Source organism: Rana temporaria, chromosome 3 (genome assembly GCF_905171775.1).
Source record: "Rana temporaria chromosome 3, aRanTem1.1, whole genome shotgun sequence".
In the NCBI taxonomy this organism is placed as follows: Eukaryota; Metazoa; Chordata; class Amphibia; order Anura; family Ranidae; genus Rana; species Rana temporaria.
Genome location: NC_053491.1, coordinates 211,695,152 through 211,711,021, shown reverse-complemented (window position 1 = coordinate 211,711,021; position 15,870 = coordinate 211,695,152). Strand labels below are relative to the sequence as shown.

General features: G+C 40.5%; 1 protein-coding gene across 2 annotated transcripts in view; it reads left to right on the top strand.

Annotated features, from left to right (window-relative positions):
• Positions 1–10,461, top strand: part of OTOGL (otogelin like) — a 218,400-nt gene extending 207,939 nt beyond the window's left edge. For both annotated transcript variants that reach the window (XM_040344209.1, XM_040344208.1), the window contains 2 exons: positions 7,712–7,791; positions 9,408–10,461. In XM_040344209.1, the coding sequence (XP_040200143.1) occupies positions 7,712–7,791; positions 9,408–9,608 (281 nt within the window). In that variant the 3' untranslated portion in view covers positions 9,609–10,461. The remainder of the gene's footprint in view (positions 1–7,711; positions 7,792–9,407) is intronic.
• The last annotated feature ends 5,409 nt before the right edge of the window (positions 10,462–15,870 follow it).

The window sequence follows — 15,870 nt, the reverse complement described above, 5'->3', positions numbered from 1 at the left end:
TCGGCGTCACACGGAAGCACTATGTGAATCGAGCGAGGTCCCGCTCGCTCACACAGCGCGGTGGCATCGCTGGATCCAGGGACAAGGTAAGTAAAAAGTGCCTGTGGATTCAGCGAGGCGAGCCCGAGACTGACTCGGGGTTACCGATCGTAGCAGGAAAATCAAACCCCGAGTCAGTCTCGGGAAGACCGCCAGGGAGGTTAATGAATCATTTATTTTCCTCTGTTGAGATATAAATGTAACACAATGATTTGCCTTTTATTAGATTATGTCTCTTTTTTACTTTTATATTTTAATCTCCCTAAAAACATAAGGAATGTGTATAATAAAAAAAAAAAAAAACATTTAATCAATTAACCTTGCTCTGTGCATCACTACACATGGTATTTTGGTATGTATTGGCCTGCAAACCTGCCCTGTGAACGACCTGAACAATATCAACTTTCCACCCACTGTACTAATTAGAAGTGGTTAAAAAAAAAACAGTGAGTCATCAACTTCATTCATGGAATTCACGAAGGAGGCATTTAACAAGCATTTCTTTGTACAAGCAAACAAAGCCTAATCAATATATATCATTTAGGGACTAGGTACAAACATATACAATTAAACTGGAAAATAGCCGTTCTTTAAAAGCATTTGTGAGTTTTGTATCTATTCCCAGAAAAGTAAATACTCCATGTATGCTTTTGTTTAAATATGTCATTTAAATATGTCATATCAATTATTGCTGAACTTATCCTTCAAATTATGTTTTTTAATGATAGTTGTTGCAGTTCTTCTTTAAATGGTGTGCTTTTTAAGTGCTGCAATTAGTAGTCAGGTAGAGGTTTAAAGAACCTAATCTAAGATAGTAAGGTACAGGTTTATTGAACATGATCCAGAATAGTCAGGTACAGGTTCAGTGCACATGCTTTAGGGTAGTCTGTTACAGGTTTTAAGGTGTCAGTTTATGGAGAAGTAGTGTTAGATGTACCAGCAGATTTATGCCGCGTACACACGATCGGTTAAACCGATGAGAATGGTCTGATGGACCGTTTTCATCGATCAGAACCGATCGTGTGTGGGCGCCATCGATTATTTAACCATCGGTTAAAAAAAGCCAGAATCAAGTCGACGCATGCTTGGAAGCATTGAACTTCGTTTTTTTCAGCACGTCGTGTGTTTTACGTGACCGCGTTCTGACACGATCGATTTTTTAACCGATGGTGTGTAGGCGTGATGGACCATCAGTCAGCTTCATCGGTTAACCGATGGACCGTCCATCGGTCCGTTCTCATCGGATGGACTGATCGTGTGTACGCGGCATAAGATGGACGTGATTAACAAATTAAGCTTCAGCTAAAACTTTTTAAGCAGTTACATCAAACATTATTTTCCATTTGGGATAAAAGTTTTACATAAACTTTAAGCACCCCTGTCAATGTTAAATGGCTTGTCACAACACTGTGACACTGACACTTTTTCTGGTCACCAGGTTAAAAAAAAAGCCTAGAAAAAACTAATGCAGCCACCACATTAAGGTATTGGTAAGCTGCAATATATTACATTTTTACGTTTGGTTTTATTATACATATGTTAGCATAGTCAGGTATATATTTAATAAACATAAACAAGGATAATCAAGTATTGGGTTACAGAACATTATTGAGGATAGTCAGCTATGAATAGACAGCTATATGATTAATAAGGATGATCGAAAATATTCGAGTACAGATTTGATGAACATGAGCTAGATTGCCAGGAACTAGGACAGTCAAGTAAGGCTACTTTCACACTGAGGCACTTTACAGGCGCTATAGCGCTAAAAATTGCGCCTGCAAAGCGACTGTAAAGCACCTCTCCTGTCACTCCAGTGGGAAAGCCAGAGTGCTTACGCACTGGAGCGGTGCGTTTGCGGGACGTTAAAAAAAAAAGGCCTGCAAGCAGCATCTTTGAGGCGCATTAGGAGCAATGTATACACTGCTCCTAAAGGGCCCCTGCCCATGGAAATCAATGGGCAGCGCCGCTGAAGAGCCTGCAGAGCACCGTGGCAGCAGCACTTTGCAGGTGCTTTTAACCCTTTTAACCACTAGCGGGAGTTAAAAGCACCCTGCTAGTGGCCAAAAATCACCTCTAAAACGACGGTAAATCGCTGCTAAAACTAGCAGTGCTTTACCGCCAACGCCCCGCTCCTCAGCGTGAAAGTGCCCTAAAGGCTTACCCAACATGATTTAGGGTAGACTTATACAGGTTTAAAGAACAAAATATTGTATAATCAGGCCATTCTTTTATACAACATGAGCTAGGATAGTCAGTACAGTTTAAGGAACCTGAGCCAGTTGAGTGCAATGGCTAGGATAACTGGGCACTGATTTATAAGCATAGTATTAATGCCTGGAACACATTTGTAAAACATGAAAGAGAAAGGGGGGGGCGCCACCTAAGTGCAGCATTAAACATCGGATTTATTGTCAAAGGTTAAAAACACTCACAAGAATAAAATAGCAAACATGCTTATCGTATAGTGTAGAATGCGCTACTTGTCTGTGTCGTGCAGGCCTCGGACGAGAGGACATCCGTGATAGGCGGAACACTGAACAGAGGCTCTGCTGGGAAAATTAGTGTTCCGCCTATCACGGAACAGCCTGAGAAGGAGGCGCGGCTTTTAAATAATGGATGGCCACCGTCTTCACTCTGCAAACAGGAGAAGGTAGGGAGATCGTCGAGGCAGGGAATGGAATGGTACAGTGAGGCTTGTAATAATGGCACAGCGAGGCATGTAATAATGGCACAGCGAGGCATGTAATAATGGCACAGTGAGGCATGTATAATGGCACAGTGAGGCATGTAATAATGGTACAGTGAGGCATGTATAATGGCACAGTGAGGGGTCGTCTTATACGGTGAGTATATCCCAAAACCGACATTTTAGCTGGAAAATTAGGGGGTCGTCTTATACGCCGGTAAATACGGTACCCCAATTTTTGGATATAGTGTGAAAGATGATGTTATGGCGGGTAAATAGATACCTAACATGGCATGCTTTAAAATTGCGCACACTAGTGGAATGATGACAAACTTTGGTACTTAAGCAACACTTTAAACACCTTGGGCCAGATCCACAAAGAAGTTACATTGGCGTATCTATTGATACGCCGCGTAACTTCTAGGATGCGCCGGCGTATCTTTTTTCTGTATCCAGAAAGCAAGATACACTGGACTTTTGCTTAGATACGACTGACGTAAGTCTCTTGCGCCATCGTATCTTAGTTGCATATTTACGCTGGCTGCTAGGTGGCGCTTCCGTAGATTTACGCATTGAATATGCAAATTAGGTAGATACGCCGATTCACGAACGTATGTGCGCCCGGTGTATCTATATGCGTCGTTTGCGTAAGGCGTCGGACCAGCGTAAGGTTACCCCTGCTATAGTGAGGTGTACGCAATGTTAAGTATGGACGTCGGGACAGCGTAAAATTTTCCGCCGTTTACATCGTTTGCGTAAAATGTTCGCGAATAGGGCTTTGCGTAAGTTACGTTCACGTCGTCTAGGCATTGAGCGGGCGTAATTTAATTTGAAAATTCGACGTGATACTGAGCATGCGCGCGCATGCGCCGTTCGGAAAAAGGGTAATTTACGTGGGGTCATGCTTAGTTTACATAAAACACGCCCCCCTGTTCCTCATTTGATTTAGGCGCGCTTACGCCGGCACATTTACGCTACGCCGCCGTAACTTTAGACGCAAGTGCTTTGTGAATACAGCACTTGCCTCTCTAAGTTGCGGCGGCGTAGCGTAACTACGATACGCTACACCCGCTTATATTTACGCCTATCTACGTGAATCTGGGCCCTTGTCTTATTTCTTAAACTTTTTTTTCTTTTCACTGTCCCTTTTACATTTTTTTTTGTTTTTATATCACTTTTGTTTCTGTTGCAAGAGATGTAAACATCCCTTGTAATATATATAAGGATGACAGGTCCTCTTTATGGAGAGATCTGGGGTCAAAAAGACCTCATATCTCTCATTTACCTTTAAAAGCAAAAGATAAAAAAAAATAAAAAGATTGATCTCTTGCTTTAAAAAAATAATTACAAATAGTTTACTTCCAGCCTGGACTGGAAGTCATGGCGTCGCTCCTTCAAGGCAGTCAAAGGGGATCTACTCTTTCATCGCCTCTGGGACTAGCTGACCACTCCATTGGATTGTTTCTCAGGCAAGACGATGGAAGGGGGGGACATCCCCTCCCGCCGCTTCTGAAAGCGGAAGCCGCTCGGAACGCTTTGATGGAAAGCCAGCCACTGGCTGTAAAAGACAATACCAAGGTTATGGCTGATATCTTCAGCCATAACCCCGGCAAACCATTCCAAACAAATAAAAATAATAATAAAAACCTACATAACACTTGTTACAATTAGGGCACTTTCACATTGACTCATTCCATTGCAGACTTGGTGATTTTTTATTTTTTTTATATAATATACATGGGCTATGTGGGTTATTATTGATAATGATAACTGTATTCTTCAATACTGCAGTTTGGCCGCAGCACAGGTGTAGCACAGGGTACCTGAGGTTTTCATGTGGTTTCTCATAAACTTCTATTATGTAGGGACATAATAGAAGTCAATGAGAAACCACATAAAAACCACAGGTACCCTGCGCTACACCTGTGCTGCGGCCAAACTGCAGTATTGAAGAATACAGATATCATTATTAATAATAACCCACATAGCCCATGTATAATATATTACATTTAAAAAAAAATTCACCAGGCCTGCAATAAAAAGTGAGGCAATGAAAGTGCCAACAAGTGTTATGTAGTTTTTTTTTTTTTTTTAGAAACACAGGGCCAAATCCTCAAAAGGGATATGCAGGCGGAACTGCTGTTCAGCCTGCGTATCCCTGTGCCTATCTTTGGAACTGATCCTCAGAAGCAGTTTTCCAAAGATAGGCAGAAGATCCGACATCTGTAAGAGACTTACACTGTCAGATCTTAGGATGCAGTACCGCATCCGCCGCTGGGGGCATTTCGCGTTGAAATGCCGCTTTGCGTATGCAAATGAGGACTTACGGAGATCCACAAAGCTTTTCAGCTTTGTTTTTTCTGCGTAAGTTTACGTTTGCATACGTAAAATTAGGGCTGCTTTTACAAAGTGTAAACTAGTTACACCTTGTAAAAACAGATCTTTTTTTCGATCGCCGCTATTTTTTTTAAATTTTGAATTTTATTTTTCGGCGCGTAACTTTTTTTTTTCCCCGACGCAACTTTATTGTCCCGTCGCAATCCACAAAGCCCGGCGTAACGTAATTTTGCGCGCTGCCCGTCGGGGAAAATGACGTCACGAGCATGCGCAGTACGGCCGGCGCGGGAGCGCGCCTCATTTAAATTGTCATCGCCCCCTGCAGAAGAGGACCGCCTTGCGCCGGAGACATTTAAGTTACACGGCCGAAAATTTCTAGGTAAGTGCTTTGTGGATCGGGCACTTAGGTAGAAATTTTCCGCCAGTGTAACTTAAATGGTAAAAGTTAAGTTAGGCACGATCTTTGAGGATTTGCCCCACCATGCCTGCAATAAAACTATCATACATTGAAAATGACAGGTACAAGTACTGTACTTGTGTCTCCTCACTGTTTTGTTTCCTCACTGTTCTTTCATATCTACTCTACTTCTCCTTCCCTCAAGGGAAATGTGCGCCAGCCAGCATCTACTCTGACACCTGAGGCTCACACGTCACAGATATCAGTGCGTGCGCCCGACCCTCCCATAGCAACCGATGACGTAATTGGTTGGCAAGACGCGGTCGGAAGGCCCGCACAGCCAGTACAGCTTCCCGAGTGCCTGTGGCAGCGGAAAGTGAGCTTTACACAGCCGACCGGCACTGCTGTAATAAAAAATATTAACCAAGTGGCCAGCATTAGTTAATGTTAAAACATCAGATAGCTGCCTATATTGGGGGTCATCTTGCCGCGGCACACCCGGGGACTCGCCGCGGCACACTGGTTGAGAAACGTTGTTATAGAGCATGGATAAGTATAGTCTGGTAAGGATTTTGTAGAATAGTCTACTTTGTTTTTTAAGAATATACTGATAACTAACTGTAAATGATAAAACAATTCCACTGGAAGTATATGATAAAAGATTAGTTATTATCCATTATTCATCTTGACATTTTTTAGAAATATATTTTATGATGCTGTGATATTGGTCTGCTTTAAATGGAACTTAGGGGAAATTAGGGGACTGCTATTTAAAAATTCAGGTTCCTTGGCTACCATCTTTATTATGGCCCTGCTAGTAAAGCCTTGTACACACGACCGAGGAACTTGACGGGCGAAACACATCGTTTTCCTCGTCGAGTTCCTTGTTAGGCTGTCAAGGAACTCGACAAGGCAAGTTTCTCCATTCCTGTCGAGGAAAAAGAAGACATGCTCTCTTTTTGGCCTTGACAGGATCCTCGACAGTTTCCTCGTCGAAAAATGTACACACGACCGGTTTCCTCTGCAAAAAAAAATCCCAGCTATTTTTTGCAGAGAAACTCGGTCGTGTGTACGAGGCCTGAGTTGTGGAAAGCATGCAGAATGGGAATTTAAACTGTTCAAACTTTCCTTATTTGCTTGTTCAGGTTAGTGACTCTAGGGAAGTCAGGGTCAAAAATCAAGTCTGCAATTACAGCTCCTACATGTCTGTCTAAAATCAAGTTAGTTTTTTTCAATTGCTCATCATTTTTTCACTGAACATTTTGCAGTGTTACAGAAAATGTAATGACAGTGGAAATTTGTCAAACTAAACTTCAGTAACCTTATTGTGAACCTACTAAAGTATTTAGTATTCTGAACAGGTTGTATTTTTTTTTTTTAAAAACCCAACTTTAGAGTGTTTGTAGTGATCATTAAGAATCGTTAAGAATATATTATTTCACAATACACGCCACTAGATAGGTCTCGGATGGTTGGTTTAAAGCTCTTTTACTGCTTGTTAAGAATATGTAAATGTTTACTGTCCATAGTCTAGGCAAATGTGCACTTCAGGCCAGCTTGTTGCTTGGTTTGGTTGATATCAGCCTGATCTAGCAAAAATATACTTACTTATATAAGTAGTCAACAGACACCAGTGTCCACCTGGTCTTTGGCAGAAAGATTGAATGGAAAGGACTAAGAACATACCCAATCACTATTATGCCCTTGATAAAACCTGGCACTGGAGGTCTTTGGTTGTGCTTCGCATTAATAGGCATAAACATACTGATTAGATGACCCAAGTATGCATGGTTATGCCTGAAATTCTACTTAAGTTGGGGTCATGGCTACCTGACCAACTATCCTGAGGTGTGCTTTAATACATCTTCAGTGCAATTTTTTAACATTTAGAGTTTTCTTTAGAATTTTCAAATTAGGGCATAGTTCACAGTGACAAGCTTTAAGGGTGCATACAAGGCATAGCTTGATGTGTGCATGATAGAAGACATGAAACAGTAGTAGCCATGCATACACAGGTGATGCTGGAATATTTTGACCACCATTTGAAATTGCAATTTGTAAAATAGAGAGAAAACAAGTAAACCGATAGGAATATGGCATAAAAGAGTAGAGTTTTGTGTGTTTTTAGCAAACTTGTTTATTTCCTTACTGTAACAAAGTAAATTATAACCTTTTATGATTTATTGTAATATTAGCAAACAGTATCTTATGTATATACTGCAAAATGTAATGCGTCCTATGCTTTTCAGGCACAAAGGAGGAAAAAATCTGCCAAAAAGTGGCTATAAGAACCACCATAAGGAAAAGTGACTGCATTAGTCAAAACCCTGTAAGTAGACTATTACAAAAATGCTGTCTGCTATGCCTAATAATTTTATATTGAAAATGCAAAACATTTTTGAGCCCTGGTTCACACTGGTGCGATTTGACATGTCAAATCACCAGCATTTGCCGGCAATTGCTGGCAATGGCACCGTTCTAATCGGTGCAACGCCACATCTGCGACGTTGCACCGATTTCAAAAAGTATTTTCTGTACTACTTTTTGTGATTTCGGCCCACGATTTACATTGACATCTGTGCAGAAACAGATCTGCACAGATTTCTCTGTAATCGCGGTCGAAATCAGGACTGACCAGCTGGAGTGTAATCGCGTGAGTTCAGCTGAGCTTGCACGGCTTCACTCCCGCAGCCCAATGTGAACCTGGGCTTAATATTGAAAGACATGTTTTAGGCCACTGCATCCCTATTTTGTAAAAAAAGTTTAGTGTAAAAAAACATTTCTACATTGTGTAGTGAATAGCACAAACCCCTCCCCAGATCTGTTTGTGTAGCAGGCACCCTTTAGTGCCTTTGTTTCTATCTAGAAATACCTTTTCCATCGACTCTGCATGTGCATACTCCCCTGATCTCCAGCAATGCAATGTTTTCAGTGCATGAGTGATTGATCAACAGACCAACGTATTGTCCAATGGGGGGCATGGGAACATGCTTAGCATAGTGCAGTTATTAACCATAGGTTATGTTCAGTATTTGCATAAGATGGTTGCAGGGGCTGTAGTGCTGAATGAGTCAACTGAAAGCAATTGGGATGGTAAGTAAGGATGCCTAGTACAAATAGTTCCACTTTAAAAAAAAAATAATAATCTTTTGCCTGTGACTGTACTGTAGGTGGAGAGTGTCATTGGAATTTTCAATGTAAATACAATGTGGAAACATGACTTTTACATGGTAGAACCTCAGGAGGAATCCTTCCTGATGTGATTCTTCATAGATCACAGATTTAATGGAGAATTGCATTTGAAGCATAGTAGAAACATAGAAAAAGATCTTTATTCAGGCAAGTTGTGCAATATAAGGGTGGCCTATGTGGCATTTTTTGAAACTTTGGCCTTGATAGTTCTTAAAGTTCCTAAATTGTATTGCTTTTGAAACACTATTTAAACTAAAAAAGAGCAATGAATATTGCTCTCACACTTCTGTATCGTTTATCTTTTAAAACAATATCAGACAAGAAGAAAACAGGCCTTTTGTTTTAAATATAATATAGCCACACACACAGAATCAAAAATGTAAGTGCCACATGGATATGGACTCATTCAGAAAATGTAAATTAATTTGTATTAATTCATTTTGTTTTGGTTACAAATGTGAATGCTACTTTTAAAAACTAAGCTGGCTTTGTCTGAGTATGCTTTTACTAAGACAATTTGATGTTGATTTACTAATACTGGAGAGTACAAATTCTGGTGTAGCTGTGCATGGTAGCCAATCAGCTTCTAACATCAGCTTGTTCAATTAAATCCTTGAAGCTTGTTGGTTTCTGTGCAGAGCTGCACCAGATTTTGCACTCTCCAGTTTTAGTAAATCAACTCCTGTATATATAAATGTAGTTTTTCTATATATGGCACAATTCAATTCAATCCATATTTTTTATATTCAACAGATCACTGTGGCTTCCTGTGATGGAAAGTGTCCGTCTGCTACAATCTTTAATGTAAACATTGATAGCCATATACGATTCTGTAAGTGCTGTCGGGAAAATGGTGTACAGAATCTGACAGTGCCACTCTACTGCTCAGGAAATGGGACTGAAGTGATGTACGTCATACAGGAGCCACTGGACTGTTCTTGTCAGTGGAATTAAACCTGGATACAGCGTGGCAAGTTCTCTTTACAACTTTGCCCCAAAGCACCCTATGCACTGAAGACACACTCCATATTTACTCAATGTCACATTAATCCTACACTGTTTCGGTTCCAAAGAACTTCACAACTCTTCATCAAATTGTGGAATGCATCTATTTAAGCTACACTTATTCACTTATAGACTGCATATGGTTATACCAATTTCAATTTTTTTTTTTTTTTATTGAATGTTTCTATTTCCAAAATACATTTTAGGGAAACATTTAAATTTTTCTTGCAAAGGTGGATCAGTCGGTATAATAAATCTTTTCAAGTGTGACATTATTCAGATTTATACTTGACTTGTGGTGCATAATATTGAACTTGTACAATGTCTTTTTACTTTTGATCCCAAATGTGCCATGATTTCTATGTTGTATCAAAAATGAATCTTAATGTGTCATTTAGTTATTTTATATCTCAACATCCATAAATACACTAATGAGAAAGCAATAAGCCTTTTAAAAAACTATATAAAAAATGTATATAATGTTACACCAAAAATTTGATATATTGTAATAAATGTAAAACTAAAATCAAAGATGTTATAGTATCTGATGTATATTGTATTACATTCACTGAACCTGAACCCCATTTAAATCAATAGGAGCAAAATCTGTGAAATAAAAAATGCCTATTTTTTTGGGCTAACGCTCAAGGGGGTGTCAAAAATAGTATGGGGTGAACACTATCCCAGAGAACATGTACCAATGCAAAAAAAATTAAAATATTTGGACAAACGCTTTGATACAAAAAAAATGTATTCAGCCAGGAGCAGTGTTTTATTAAATGTTTCAAGTGAAATATTAAAAATGTCCAATGTCCTTTAAAAAATATGCCTGGGTGCCTTAATCCTGCCTGTGAAGGGGCTCATCTCTGTGATGTAAAGAAAGTACTGCATAAGCAGTAAAATGTACAAAGAAAAAGGTGTTTTAAAAGTTCAGCAAATTACATTTTGTTGCTGGCTTCTTAGAGAAAAAAAAAGCACACTGAACCCTCCAAAGATCTGCTATGTATTTTTGGGGACTGTGTGTTGTTTTTTTTTTTTTTTTTTTTTTTTAGCCAGCAATGAAATTTCCTTAGCTGGCAATTTAAACTTTATCTTATTTTTTTTCTTTCTAAATATTACTTTTGTTGTGGCACATCCTACAATAAGTATAAAAAAAATGCATAGAATCCCCCCTAAAAGGCATGCCAGTTTCTTCTGAATATGGTATGACATTTAAGGGGATTACCCCACAAAACAATTCATGAGCTTCCCAGGAAATCCATGCCAGGCCCTTAACATTAAGGAGTACCTTGAAGGAAGACCAAACAAATAGCTCTTCCCCACAACCCTGGCCTGGTGGTTAAGTCCTGTGGTCAGGGGGTTATTCGCTATAAGGAAGCCCCTTTTAACAAGGGGAAACACAGATATCAGTACCCCCATGTTAATTAGTATGGGGGAGACACATCTAGTCTGTTTGCTTGCTTCCCACCAATCAACAGGTCTGGTGGATGACAGCTGTTATATACAAGGGGGTGGGGGCTCCCAAGTGATATTATTGACCATATATGGACATGTGTTTTTTTTAACCGTTTTCCTTTGTTTTGCGAATGAGTATTGGTACTATGTATCCCAAGTTCTTTTACATGGGGGGGGGGCTGTATCTGGGTGCCCTCATAACTTCAAAGGGGCTCCCAGATTTTGATGAGACCCTCGTCCACAGCCCCCTCAACCACGGGCTAGGGTTAATAGGAAAGAGGCTCTTGTTTAGGGCACGTAGATTGATATGGCTCAGGAGGGGTGGCATGCTCATCAGTCCTTTCACTCCTTGCATGCTCAGATACGGATCTTATGTTTTTTTTGGACCTCGATTTTGGTGGTTCGTCTCGATTTCCAATGTTTGCTTTGGTGGAAGTGTGTCATGGTGACACGGTAATGCCTCAGCGCGTTTCAGTCAATCAACGGGCCATCATCAGGAAGCGCTAATTCTGTGGAATTGTAAAGCGGAAGTGTTCCACTGCCGTGTGTTTTGCAGTGACGCAGTAATGCCTTGATGCGCTTCAGCCAAACAATGGGCCATCATTAGGAAGCTCTAATTCCGAGGGACACACTTCCACCCAAGCAAACATTGGAGGTCGAGCCGAACCGCTGTAAGCAGTGACACCAACATTGTGGGCCGATTCTCTTAAACAAATCACCTGCTTCACACGTGTGGCACCATCACATGTGAGTGAACTTTTAATATTTTTACAATAACATTTTTGGAACGGCATTGCGCAATGAGGATTCTTTCTGCATTGCATCTATCGATATGAGGTATCACACTGCATGAGACACCAGCAAACAGATCTTTACAGGGGTATCCCCACACGCTTGAACTACCACACCAGAGATAATTGGTCAACTCTTAGGGGTGAGTGTACATCTGTGTGGGGCACCCAGTCTGAGCACATTGGAACACAGATTTATTTCTATTAAGCACAAGCACTTTATACCACCATATATTTGGACTGTCAAGATGTATGTGTATATATTTACAACTGAGCACAATGGACTGTTTTTATTCATTACAATAGCTTTTAGCAATTTTCTTCACAGTAGCTGGTTTATTATTGTGCATTTTATTACTTATCTCTATTGGCGCTTAGTTTTTTATTAATGATTCAAGCATCACTTATGGTCAACATGATGAAGCTGATGTGCTAAAAGATTTGAGAATGTTTACGTTATAAATTGTGTAATTAGTCACTTTGATTTTGTAACCATGTGCAGATAAAATAATTAGACATTTTTTTCCACATGATTGGTTAATTTAAATGAATCATCACACATTTTATTGTGTAAACTTCCTCATATCCGCTAATAAATCAGCCAAAATATCTCTGGTCAAAAAGTCAGCTTTGGTCAACGAGATTTTCCAACATTCTCTGCATTATATATAACTTGGTGATGGGCATTAATGCTGAAGTATGGGTAAAAAGTTTATTGGGGTATTAGCTATGTACCAATGAGGTAACTGTTTTGATTTGTGCCCTGCTGGTGGCTATTGCTTCTTTCTTGAAAAATGTTGCATGCCTACGATGGCAATTTTTATTTTTTAAATACCCTGCAAAGTAAAGGCATTATGTGCTAGTATGCATCCAAGAGTGAAGAGAATGTATGGACAGCCGCACTCCAGGAAAAAAATCCTTAAATAGCCTTTATTTGTAAAATTGGATAAAACACTACATGCCACAGCAGGAAAAAATCAGGACACACAGCTGACGCGTTTCGCACTAACACTTAGTGCTTACTCATGAGTAAGCACTAAGTGTTAGTGTGAAACGTGTCCGCTGTGTGTCCTGATTTTTTCCTGTTGTGGTATGTAGTGTTTTATCCAATTTTACAAATGAAGGCTAAGGATTTTTTTCCTTGAGTGCGGCTGTCCAAACATTCTCTTCGCTCTTTGCTATATGCATTGCCAGCACCCATGGTCTCTAGGAGGAGACTGATTACTTAAGCATATTCATTTGGAGCGGTTACCTTCCTTTTCCCCACCTGCTAGTATGCATCCCACTGCGCTGTGGGCTCTGACAGATGCTTCCCTCTTCACCCGGTCTTCCTTTTGGGTTTGCATTTTCCATCCGTCTGATTGGCCATGCCATGATGACGTCAGTCCCACACATGTGCATGACACTCACATTCTGCTGCACGGGGCTCTGAAGGGATGGCACGGGTATATCATAATATCGAAAAAGAAAAATTTGCCCTTGGGACTTTGAGTGAGGTGAGCACTGTAGAGCCAAAAAAATAAGTAATTACAGTATATATTTAATTAAAATAAAAAGCAGTACATACATTAATGTTATGAACATGAGCCAATTCATACAGAATACAGAAAATGGGTAAAATAATATTGCGAGTAACTGTCCATATTAAAACACACACAAGCATCAAATGTACACCCGACCCGTTTCACAAGGCTTAGCTCGCTCTTCAGGGGTATATGCTCGTGGTACACCTAAAATGAAAGAATAGAGTATGAAGTATGATATAAAGGGCACAGGGTAAGGGGGGGCCCTTGATATGGAAAACCCCATACACACCGATTTACATATCCAAAGACCAGCGCATGCGAGGCTCCCAATACGGCGGCAGCGAGTGTCCTGCCAGGGAGCAGAGGAGGCGGGGCCAAACAAAGTCCCAACTGGGGCCAAATGGAAGGAGGGCACAGCATGGATGAAATGTGTGTATCCCCAAGAGTCTCAATGGGTCCATAAGGAGTATTGACTCTAAACATAAATATGTATAATGGATAGTTAGTAATAAGGTAGGTAAGCGTACAAAAACGCATATGTATCTATGTGTAGATGAAGGACCTGAGCCAAGAGTGGTGAGCATAGAGACTGAGAGGGAATGTAGTAGGAAAAATGACAGAAACTGGCTGGTGTGAGAAAAAAATAGATAAGAAAGCAAAGAGAGAAGGAGAGTGAGAGTGGAATAGAGTGCAGGTGTGTGGTGAAAATAGTAATGAAGGAACAGGCTGCAGGTAAATGCTCCAAATGAGTTATATGCAAACATGTAATGTGTACATAAATAATTGAAATAGTAAGGTAAGTAAGCATACAAAGATGCATGTATGTCTATATATGGATGAAAGACCTGAGCCAAGAGTAGTAGGAACATAAAATCTGAAGAGAAAAGTGGTAAGAAAATGCCAGAAACTGGCTAGTAGAATGGAGGAAACATCAAGTGAGAAAGCAGGAAAGAAAAGAGAGTGAGAGTAAAATAGGGTGTGAATGTATAGTAAAGACTGTAGTGGAAAACAAGCTGCAGGTGAGTGCTCCAAATGAGTCATATGCAGTCATATGAGTCATATGCATACTGTATGTGTACCTGAGTGGAGAAAGTCTGGAGGGAATGGGTTCCAATAGGAGACCTGCATTAGTGTGTCTGGCCTCAGTGAGAGAAAGCAAAAAGTGAAATCCATGCTGTGCCACACCTCCAATAAATACCCCTGGAAGAGCTTGAGAGGCTCCGCTTATTTGTAGGTACAAGCCTACAGAATGGGTTTACATCTACTTTAAAGGGTCACTAAAGGAATTTTTTTTTTAAGCTAAATAGCTTCCTTTACCTTACTGCAGTCCTGGTTTCATGTCCTCATTGTTCGTATTTGCTGTAATCATTCTCTGTTCTGAACACTTCCTGGTTGTCTGTTTCCTGATGAAAAAAGTCATGGGAGCTTTCTCTCTGTGGTCACTAATCAAGGAGGTGTGATTACTGTGTGTCTAAAACCCCTCAACACCAATCAGTTTCGTTTTCCAAACCATCACTGCCCTGTATTGGCTCTGTGCAGCAAAGAAGCAGGGAACATGCAAAAACAAAACTGAAACTGCTGGTACATTATATGATTGACTTTTATCTATTTTTAATCATTTTTAAAAGGAATCAGCAACTATTATGGGCCAGATCCACAAAGAACTTACGCCGGCGTATCTATTGATACCCTGCGTAAGTTCTACGATGCCCCGTCGTATCTTTGTTTTGTATCCACAAAACAAGATACGACTGAATGTGGGCTCGATCCGACTGACGTACGTCTTAGTACGCCGTCGGATCTTAGGTGCATATTTACGCTAGCCGATAGGTGGCGCTTCCATACATTTCCGCGTAGAGTATGCAAATTAGCTAGATACGCCGATTCTCAAACGTACGTCCGCCCAGGGAATTTTTTTACGTTGTTTACGTAAGGCTTTTTTCGGCGTAACGTTACCCCTGCCTCATGAGGTGTACGCAATGTTAAGTATGGACGTCGGGACAGCTTCAAATTTTCCATCGTTTACGTCGTTTGCGTAAAACGTTCGCGAATAGGGCTTTGCGTAGATTACGTTCACGTCGAAAGCATTGACTCTTTGCGACGTGATTTCGAGCATGCGCACTGGGATACCCCACGGACGGCGCATGCGCCGTTCAAAAAAAAAGTCATTTACGTGGGGTCAAGGTGAATTACCGTAAAACACGCCCACATCTTAGCCATTTAAATTGCGCGCCCTTACGCTGACACATTTACACTACGCCGCCGAACTTTCAGCAAATTATTCGGGTTCGGGTCCAAAAAAAAAAAAAAAACGGTACGAACCCGAACTTTACAGTTCGGGTTCGCTCAACCCTAGTCTCCGACCAAACTTTTACTTAACACGCAGTAACATGAGATTAGCAAAAGCAGCCCCAAGGGTTGTGCCAGTGGAATCGAACT